The sequence below is a fragment of the Chelon labrosus genome (genome assembly GCF_963514085.1).
Source record: "Chelon labrosus genome assembly, chromosome: 15".
NCBI classification, from domain to species: domain Eukaryota; kingdom Metazoa; phylum Chordata; class Actinopteri; order Mugiliformes; family Mugilidae; genus Chelon; species Chelon labrosus.
The window spans coordinates 13,561,357-13,572,120 of record NC_140348.1 but is presented as its reverse complement, the minus strand read 5'-3'; the positions used below and the strand labels follow the sequence as shown (position 1 = coordinate 13,572,120).

At 41.0% G+C, this 10,764-nt stretch overlaps 1 protein-coding gene across 1 annotated transcript; it reads left to right on the top strand.

Moving 5' to 3' along the window:
- The first annotated feature begins 363 nt into the window (after positions 1 to 363).
- LOC311500855 (otoraplin-like) lies at positions 364 to 1,521 on the top strand. Its single transcript, XM_084562478.1, has 4 exons — positions 364 to 545; positions 677 to 816; positions 1,053 to 1,163; positions 1,255 to 1,521. The coding sequence occupies exons 1-4, from the start codon at positions 431 to 433 to the stop codon at positions 1,276 to 1,278; spliced, it is 390 nt and encodes a 129-aa protein (XP_084418604.1). The 5' UTR covers positions 364 to 430; the 3' UTR covers positions 1,279 to 1,521.
- Positions 1,522 to 10,764: the final 9,243 nt, after the last annotated feature.

Sequence of the window (10,764 nt, the reverse complement as noted above, 5' to 3'; positions counted from 1 at the left end):
GCTGTGACATTTAATTTAGTTAGACAACATGCCTTAAAAGTTCTTGCATAGTGCATTTTGGTCTGTCCAGAAATACGTTACTCCAAGACCTTTTGAGAGGAAAACATACTGTATTTCCGCCCACGAATTAGATTTATAGAGCTCAAAACACAGAGTTAACTTGAACTGTGACTCTTTGTTCCTGCAATGAGACTGAGACTTTGAGAAAAGTCTGCCAACTCCCCTGTGGGCGATGAATGCTTTCAGATTCTGGCATTTCTGAAACTAGACACTGATTGGTCAGGCAACCTCTGATGTAGGGGTTCAGCCCATTCAGTCCTGGCTGAGGGAAGTGTTTGTGGATTTTTAGAACCGTAAGTTCACTCAAACGTCCACATTCACATTCGCACCAACAAACAACGGTCCCTTGGTTCTGCTCTGTGAGGTCAGCATGAGTTATCCGCTGGTGATTCTGTTCTGTGTGGGACTGCTGCATCAAACTGCAAGGGGCGTCCTCATGGATAAACTAGCAGACAGCAAGCTTTGTGGAGATGCAGAGTGCTCATGTAAGTCAGAGTCATGCATAAAGTTATGCATCTTGTAATTAATCCATGTTTAAATCATGCAGTAAATGCATGCACTTGACATCATTAAACCTGTATTTTGCATTTGACTTTTGTTTTCTGCGCTTTGTTAGATGTTCTCTCCATGGCCACAGTCTTGGATGATTTCATTGCTCCTGACTGCAGATTCATTAACCTAAAGAAGGGTCAGATGGTCTACGTGTATTCTAAACTCATACCAGAGGAGGGCACCGGAGTCTTCTGGTCTGGAAGTGTATGTGAATATTTGTTACATATCATTTGGTAACACTGGAAAGTTAAAATCTGTTTCAAGGTCCAGAGAACTCCCTGGGCATCCTGACAAGAGCAAAATATCAAGAAAGACACTAAATATTCAGGTTCACAGTATCTGAAATGAGCAAACAAGTTTAGTATGGAAGGTTATTTGCATATATGCACTCTGTGATACTTGTTAATTTGCTAGAAAACCTGTGTTATGTTTAATGGCAGGTGTACAGTGAGCGCTATGTGGACCAGATGGGCATCGTTGGGTACTTCCCTGAAACTATGGTGAAGGAGAAACACAAGTTTACGACAGACACGGTTAAAATGCAAACAACTGTGAGTATATTTGTCTTTTGAAGGACTTTCAGATGAATACGTCTATGGAACAGCAGATGGTGGTCAACATCGTGTTTTGCCTTTCTTTCAGGACATGGACTTCTTCTGTGAGTAAGGGATGGCAGACCGAAAAATCGTTCCTCTCAAGTCTTTCTTGTTGTAACTCTGGCTTCTATATGACAGCAAACAGTTGTTCTGTTGTGCTTGTGAGTCTGATTATGTGCCATTTGGTCTTGTTGCCTTATCCTCAGCTGGATCCTCTCAGCGCGCCATAGCTCTGACACCTCAGTCAGTCATAGCTATCTGTGTTTCTTCAGATATTTTGCTCAATAAACCTTGTTTCCATGTCAATCCAAAATGTCAGTTATTTGACAATAAGATAAGAATAAGCTTCCCTGATAGCTGCTGTGACTTCTCAGGATTTGTAATTGCAATTTTATAGTACATTTCTGCTGAAACCATCTGGTAAATTGCTCGCAATTGCTAGATGTGTTGCTGCCTTGAAGATCTTCTCTTTAAACATATTATCTGATTCAATATGCTCTGCTGCTCTAACCTTTTTGCTGAAGTTTCAAGGTTTTGTGATGCTTGTATGCTATCGGAGACTTTTTCTTTTTATTGTTGTTAGACATGAATCATAACTTGCCATGAGCTGTGATTCATTCTAAGGCAGCAGGGGAGGAAGTCCACTGCTTATCTTCTCTTTCTCAAAAGAAATGTGATCTAAGAGCAATAATTGTGCAAAGGTGTCATGACCGGTGCGCAGACACAGAGTAGCACGTAGGAGCCGTTGAGTAATTTTAATGAGCGAGCAGACGCCCTGTGGTAAGAGGCTGGAGCACAACGTCAAACAAACAAGGGCTCGGTGGAACTGGACTACAGTAAAAAGTGGCAGCGTTAATGGGGAAATGGGAACAAGTGTGGAAGAGGGAGGAGGAGGAAAAAGTGCTAAAAAAGTGAGAATGTGACCGTTGACTGTACATAAAGAAGACAAACCCTCCATGGTGTCATCTGTAGGATGTGTAACTCAAAGCAGCCACGTCTTAAATTATGCATAAGTTCTAGCCTTAATAGAATTACAGCAGGTGAGTAAAGTTAAAAAATAATAATAAGAAAAAAAATAGATAACAGGTTGTAATTAATAACTAATTAAATATGGAGGTCCAAGGAGATTGACCATCTTTTGGAGTCTGCCTCAAGTGGCCATTCAAGGAACTGCAGTTTTTGTCACTGGTTCATTTTCAGCCCTGGAGTCCTGGAGGTTGCAGCTTGGATGAAATGCATTCTTCATCAACAATATCCACGTGGTCTGTTAGCATCTCTGGTTAGCTGTGATGAATCAAATGAGTCTACTGAAGTGACAATTCCTTAAGCAATTACATTTTTGACTTTTTTTTGTAGTCTGTTTTTTGGCCTAAGTTGTAAAGATTTGATTCTACATTTGCCTTAAAAAAAATGCATTTTTGTACATCTTTTGCTAAAATCTCAGTAAGATCTTGTTGTTTCAGGCCAGAGAAAAACTCTTTACTGCGTATTACCACCACTTCATATTCATGACTGTCCCAGCTGTAGTTATTTTCCATAAAGCATTGCTACATTATTTCATAGGCACGGCCCAAAAGCGCTGAAAATTCTAAAATGATGAAAGTTATGCAACCATCAATTCCAAGAGAAGATTAAGTCTGTCTAGCAGTCTGTCTGTCTGTTTTACATACGCCAACCCATCCACCCACACATGCAGCTTCCAAAGAACCATCACGATTAAACATGGCCTGGCAGATTATGACTGTTATAACTATTTTCAAAGGACGATTTGAATCTCTTTTTGATTAGTTTTGAACCGTCAGTATATTTTCTCTCTACATCACAGCACTCACACAGACACAGGCCTGGTGGTGAATATAGGATCCCAGTCGAATCTTGATCATTTACAGGAGTGGGCTATCAAAATCAAAGACATTTCATTTTGACAAAAGAGGATATAGAGAGTGTTTTTTTTTTTTTTCAGAGCTGCAATTTCATTTCAACAGGAATGCTGAATGTAATGATTTTTGAGTCCACTGGAAACAGGTCACTTTCATTAGTCTATCTCTACAACACCTCGGGCATTCTTGGAAATGCATGCTTACAAGTTTAGGAAACAGGGCTGTCACATAAAGGTACGATCAATCTCCCCCTGTCCCCTTCTCAGCACAGATCAATACCAACTTACTTCGAATGTGCTATTGCAAAATGTCACTCCAGAAAAACATACCTAGGGCATGTCTGGTAAAGCAGTGGCAGTTTTAGAAGAGACGTATCCACGGAGGAACCGTATGCCGGACACGGTGGTTGTTAGCTGCCCCAAAGAGGTGGAAAGCTCAACATCCTTCCAACCGACTGCCAAGCGAAGTTGTGCAAGAGTATATGTGTGCTTATGCAAATCCGCAAAAGACAAATATCACAGCAAGTTAAGTCAATCTTCCGTCAGACAGCTGTCGCTTTAGGGTGTCGCCATGGTGACAGGCAGGGCCACTGTGACAAGAGATTGATGTGCGTGCACGCTCGTGTCTTTCCTCTGTGTGAGCTTGGAGGAGCAGCTGCCAAACGCAGGCAACTGTAGCTTTTTCTTTTTCTTTTTTTTTTTTCCATCCAATGTCACACCCACACCTCTACAGGCAGCAGCGCAGCACCCTGTAGAGCTAAGAAATCAACAGCTTCAGGCTTGGTTAGCATCTGAGTGTGACATTTGAGACATTTAGAGAAATGACTCCCCTGCCCGGCCTGTCTGCGTGATGTAGAGAGTTGTAAGGATTTATTTTTTTTAAAGATGAAGCAATTATCAAAAAATAACTCTATATATCGGAAGATAATTTCGCAAACATTTGTGACCATAAATGTCAACTGAACAGAATTAAGGGGGGGAAAACAAGTCAAACACACTGCTTCTGTCCCTAAGCATGGGATGACCCAAGGTGAATATTTCTGGTTGAAACATTTCTTTCTGTGGACATAGAAGAAGCTTCCATTCCCAATTAAAACACATTCACTCAACACAAGACGGACAAAAACGTAGCTTGCCGTCACCTGCTAGGTCAGAAGACGCTCCCTCATGTACGAACAGAGGCAAAAATCTGCATTAATCAGCAGTGTCTCCAAGGTGTTTGAATGACAGGGTTTGTCTGGGCAAGTTTTCTTCAAGGAAATGTCAGCTCACTGCTTGTTTGAACTAATCAGTCAATCAGTCAGAACGAATCAGTCGCCGCTATAGCCTGAGGATCAGCGGCGTCCTTCTAACTTGATTAATATCCACTACATTTCAAAAGGCATTCGTCAGTCCGGCTTCGGGTCAATAATGCGCGACTGCAGCCGGCCACAACGTGCGCATTGCTGCCATTTTTCAAGGATAAGGATATGATTCATTGAAAAGAAAAGTGCATCTTCATCAATATTCTCCCTCTATTCAAATTGATCTGTGTTATTTTCTTGGTCTCTCTCCCTCCCCGTCCGTCTCCGTGAGTTACATCTCTGACTCACATAATTGCACAAGCTAGTGTAATTCCCCCCATTTTCTCTGTCACACAGGCACACAAAGATGCCATTGATTTCATTTCTTGTATGTTCAACCCTCCGAGCTGTTTAGGACGCCGCTGGATCTACTACGTGATGTTTACTGTTCTTGGAAGTCAAAAAGAACCTGCATTTTAGGATAAAAAAGAGTTACATTTCACACTAATCCATTTGTACAATCACCTTTTAACTTCCCTACATGCACCAGTGAACTGTATTAAAAGTGTGAATGTGTGTTAGTATTGGCTCATTGGGAGTGAAGAGGAGGAAAACCGCCTGAGAGAGTCGGAGGGAGGTATTGATGATTTTCCTGTTATTCCACTTTTCTTCCTCGTCTCAGCTGTCACTTGGATTTCTGGCGCACCTGAGTAAACCCATTTCCCCAAGACAGCCTTCTCCTTGGCTTCTCCGCCCCAGGAAATCAACTTCCTTCCATTGTTTTGCCTGTAGCCGTGGTTACCAAAAAAAATCCATGGAAAGGTTACTGTGTGTGTACACTGTAAAACATTACAGCTCCGTTACAGTTATGTGTATGCTTTTCTTTTCTTTAACTCCAATAGTCATGACAAGTTTTTGATATTGAACTCAATTTAATAAGTTTTCTAAACCATAAAAACTTAAAGTAATCCATTGTCTTGACTTCTTGTGAGTTTTGTCTGCGTAATCAGTGTTCATTTAACTCATGTCTTTAAGTTTTGAGTTGAAAAAGTGATGGGGAGGAGGACAAATACTGGCACCATAAGTGTAACAGATGAGTGGATTTTAGAACCGGTTTCTGCACCAGGAATGGATTGTTTTTGGTTGATTTTAATGTCCTCCTCTCTAAAAGGCCTAAATAAAATAAATGTTAAATTTCTGGCAAGGTGTGAGTTGAATCAGTCTCAAGTTTAAAACTTGCCATGAGTCGTCAAGATGAGAAATCTACGTAGGAACAAAAACATTAGTGCTCTCAACTGGCAGTTGATACGAATTTAGTTAAACTGATCTCAACTTGGAAACGTGAGTTGAAATAGTGAGCAATTGTGAGTTCATTTGACGAGATATAATGAGCTTTCTTCAGTGGATAAGGTAACCTATTAAATTGTATTACCTATCATATATCAAGCTGTAAAGAAATAAATCATCATTAACTACGGCTTAGCTTTTTGAGTTGAAACAGGTTTTCTTTATGTTGACTTTGCTCACATTTTTAAGGCAGCAGGTGAACTTTCATTTCTAAGTTTTCATTTCTTGAAATGTTTTACAGTGTATGTGGTCCACGGTGAGCTTGGTCATAAGAGGACCTTCAACCCAGATAAGCTTTATGTAAACCATCTCTATTAGGTTATTGAAGTCCTTTTAGGTCAAGAGGTCATAAAGCTGGAAAAAAAAAAAAAAAAAGAGGAAATGAGTCATACCATGAGGAAATGAGCCTCATAATGAGACAACTTGGTTAGAGAAGTATTAGATACATACATAATTAAGGTCTTGCGAGTGGGCAGCTGTAATAATTAAACAGCAGTATATGGCAAAGGGTGGAAATAAATCATCCAATTATCAGTTGACGATTCTGTTTGCGCTGTCATTATTAATTAGCTTTTTGCGGCGTGCTTACACAAAACAAATACTTCACCAGCTGCCGTGCTTTTATTCAAACGTTATCCTTGAAAATTTCATTTAAGAGTGGGTGGCAGCTCTGGCTGATTTGGTGACATCTGATGTTCAGGTCACAGAATCACAGAGGAAGCAAAACAAATCATTCAGACAGCCGTGAGCCTGCGAAAAAGTAGGGCACAGTGAAAGGAGATGCTCACCTAGCTGAGTAGTCGGACGTGTGCAGCCCGCAGCTCTTCGTCTAACAGCGGCGAACGAATCTGCCATCAGAAAATGCCAAAAATGGCTGCTGTTGTTGTGGAGATGTACTTAGGTGATAGCGTTAAGTTCTAAGCTCACTGACAAAATGCACAGCGTTTGATGGACTATACCTTAATAAAAGTCAGCTCAGACTTATTTAGTCTGCATTAGCAGCAAACCCATCGGCTATCGTCTGGACACTTTATCACTTTGCATTCATGTCAAGATTTCTGTAGTGATGTATACTGTCATAACATTATGACTGCCTTCCTAATGTTGTGTAGGTCTCCCTTGTGCCTCCAAAACAGTTTTGACTCATCAGAGAATGGACATGGACCTTCTGAGGGTGTCCTGTGGTGTCTGGCAACAGAATATTGTTAGTGGGGGCCTTTGGGTCCTATGGGTTTAGGGGAGGGGCCTCTGCTTATCAGGCTTGTTCCAGTTCATTTTGGGATCTAGTGAATTTGGAGGCCAGGTCAACACCTTGTGCTGTTCTTCATGCTTTTTTTAGTTGTTCCTCAACCGTTTTTGTGTGTGTGTGTCACAAGATGGACAATGTTATTTATTTCTCCTGTCAGTGGTTTTATTGTTGTGGCTGATCAGTGTAGGTAGACAGTAGCTGTAACTCAATATACCTTTTTTTTCCAGGGAATATTGTCACAAACCAAGTTCATAAAAATGCAAGTTATTGCAATAGTTTCACCAGTGGGCCATTGACTGAATCACCATTGTGTTAACCATTCCGCGATCGTGAATCATTTGTTTAAATGGAAATCTTATTACCATTTGAAGGGCTTGTAGATAGTGTTAACAGAAAAATAGTTCAAATAATAAAATGATTTTGGGATCAAACCTGAAAGCCTTTCTGCTTGGAAAGACATGCAGGTTTAGACTGCATGTCGGAAGATTAGATAGCGTCAGATTGCCCTTATGTTTGAATGTCAGCGTGAATGGCTGGAATCTCTTGAGTGGGAACATGTTAAAATGTCAGTGTCACCGTCAGTCTTTGAAAAGGAGGTTTGCAAGGATGCAGAACAAAAGAGTTTCTCACGTCACCTCTTTTGTTACATACAGTATATAATGTTATCTGTCATTATTATGACTCCAGGGTCACAGAAGCTGCACAGCCTTGTCTTTTCACCTCTTTGTAAATGATGCATGGTTTAGGTAACATAAGAACAGAGGTCTTGGAGAGCATGTTCTGCTGTGTTTGACGTATGCGCGTCATGACACTGTGTGCACAACACAAAGAAAGAAACGTCTTGAAGTATCAGTAGAAACGCACTTTGTTATATGTTTGTATATTAAAAGCCATTTATTAAAGACACAAAGCTTGAGTTCCCTCTTATATAAAAGTGAGACTGAAAGACGGTTTTCTTTGACTGAAATTAGAGCCATTTTGTCATGCTTACAGGGTTTTTTTTGGGAGGGATGGAGAAAAAATGTCATGTCTTTATTTTCTAGGCACTTGAGACGAGGAACGCTTACATCAGGAATCTTCCTGACAGAAATGTCCTGTCTTAAAATGTTTTTGCAGAGGTTTTTCTTTCTTTCTTTCTCTCTCTCTCTCCTTCTGTTTTTTTTTTTTTTTTTTTTACACAAGCCTCTGAGCTATGAATAGACTGAGTGTTTGTCATGACAACCAATTACCCATTACAAAAGCAGCAAGGATAAGTAAGGCAATTAAGTGGTGAAACAAAATTGTGTGTTGCGCTGTGCTTCTGCTTGCACTGTCTGAGGGCGGCAAAATGGTCTTGTGCGGAGTTTCCTATAGGAATATTTATGACTTGGTGGTCTATTTCTATGGTTTCCAAACGTCTTAGAAGCAAACAACGTACATCAGACCATTGTACATACTTTTCAGTGGTATGTTTTCACATTGGTATGAACAGTCATTCAGCAACATTGTTAAATATAGTAACGTAAAGTAAGAATATCATTTTAGGAACCTAACAATATTTGGCTGGAAATAGGCCATATATACTACATGTGTAAAAACATTATTTTAGCTATAAGTAGCTGTTAACATCAAATTACAGAATAACATTTAATGTATATTCAAAGTGATGAAATGACAACAAATAGACCTACAGGAGAACACATTCTCTCAAGCTGGACAGCTCCCCTGTCATGTTAAGAGCAGTGAATTGCGATCACAGAATGATTATTTTTAGTACGATTTTTAGCACGCCCCATTTTGAATGTCGAATCTCGACACACTGTGTCACTCTGCCGCATTAGGCCGTGCTTCTTCCTGTTTCTTTCAAGTTCCATATCTCAGTCTTGCAGCCGCCCAAAGGTTGTCGCCAGACAGTGACATGACTGACAGTGATGGAAAAAATCTGCTGTAATAGAACTTCTCATTGTGGGGGAAACGGCCGTGTATTTCTCAGTTTGCTAAATGTCAAATCGGAGCAAACACTGTGGCAAAAACTGAGCAGATGCGCGCGCATACATTAGAGGTATTAGTTGAGGGGTTATCTGCGTCACCACATGTACAGTACACGGACGCGAGACATGGAAAAATTGTTGGCGCTAAGTGACAAGAAGAGTCAGAATGCTGTGTATCAGAATAAAATTACATCCTGCTTTGTGTAAACCACCTGCCTCAAAGCCTTTATAGGTAAGCAGGCTGTTCTAGAGAGCCTGCAGGCAGTTTATAGACAAACCGGGTTTGTTAAGCCTAATGGTCCTTGTATTGATTGGCTGGGGTATCCTCGCAAATCGCAGGGGAATGAACAATGAGATTCTCATTGAGGATCTCTAAATGCATTTCAGCTAGTAGTTTTATTGGCCCTCCTGGATCGGCCGACGAAGGGTTTATTTACACACTTTGGAAGCGGGCGGTTTTTACAACAGCATGATGGATCTGTGAGAAAGGTGTCGACGGAAGCAATGCACACGATACACAGCACAGCTGACTGGTTACAATGAGGCGAGCGGCTTTTAATAATATAAACACAGTGGCTATGTTAGGTGAAGTTGTGAAGGGAAAACAATTCAAGTGATTACCTTTACTCGATTAAAGAAATGAGGCCGCACCAAATAAATTAATCAGCCCAGGAGGGAACTGCTAATAACTGTGTTGACTTCACAGTCAATAGGCACGACGGCAGGCTTATCCTTTAGCCACCGTCAACTCGGTGCAGTTCCTCCGCTACTAAGAGACTGTGACCATCACTAATCCCAGGCTGGATCAAACGATGCAGGTTCTCACACCTATGTTAAGAGTTTGGGTTTCCATGAGAGCCACTGCTTCAGGTTACATGAGCTGCTTGCACGCAAAAGAACAACAAATAAAAAATCAGATTGGGCCTTCCCGTCTGAGCGACATGGAAAAAGACAAGTATCCACGGGCATATTGCGAACACACAATGGATTTTTTTACACAGCATTTGTCTGCCTCCATCGCAACCTTTGTTTCCAGTCGCTGACGCTTTAAAGTGGTCTTGATGGTGACTTCATATCTTGATTAATGGCAATGTTTGCTCCTTATCACCGTTTTTAGAAAATCTCTGTTGATATTAAAGGATAGTGTGAGCGTGAGTGGTTGTCTGTCTCTCTGTGTTAGCCCTGTGAAAGACTGGCGACCTGTGTACCCCCCTCTATCCTGATGGGATAGGCTCCAGCTCCCCCGCGACCCTTCACAGGACAAGCGGTTACGGAAGATGAATGAATGAATGAATATTTAAGTATAATGTCCCTACTTGGAGCATCGCTAAACAGCTAAAACACGCGATATGTCTCTAATTGCTTGTGGCGTAGATGTGTTTACCCTATGCCCTGTGTGGCCTATGAAAAATATCCGTTGTTTGCTTTCTTAATGGACTATGCTCTTTGGCTGCAAGTACGTAGGGCAGTGCTGGAAAGAGGCTTGGAAACCTCTGAGATACCATTACCATTACGCCTAATGTCCTTTTAAAATGGAAAGAGCATAAGCGCCCACACACAGAGACTGCTGTGTGCGGTGTTTGTGTGATGCAACCTCTCTGTCATTCTAACCCTGCCAAGGTCACTTGGCCTGTCCCCTTCCTGTAGTCACAGACACATTAGAAATGAGTCTCTTGTAAAAAAAAAAAAAAAGGCACATTTCTGAAGCTGATGGGCTGCTGTTGAACATTTCATACTCCATTTTCAGCACTTGTGTATTTAGCTATTTTATCTGTGTGTAATGTTTCAGTCTCCCAGCCTAATAGATACAGTTTTGACAAAAAAGTAT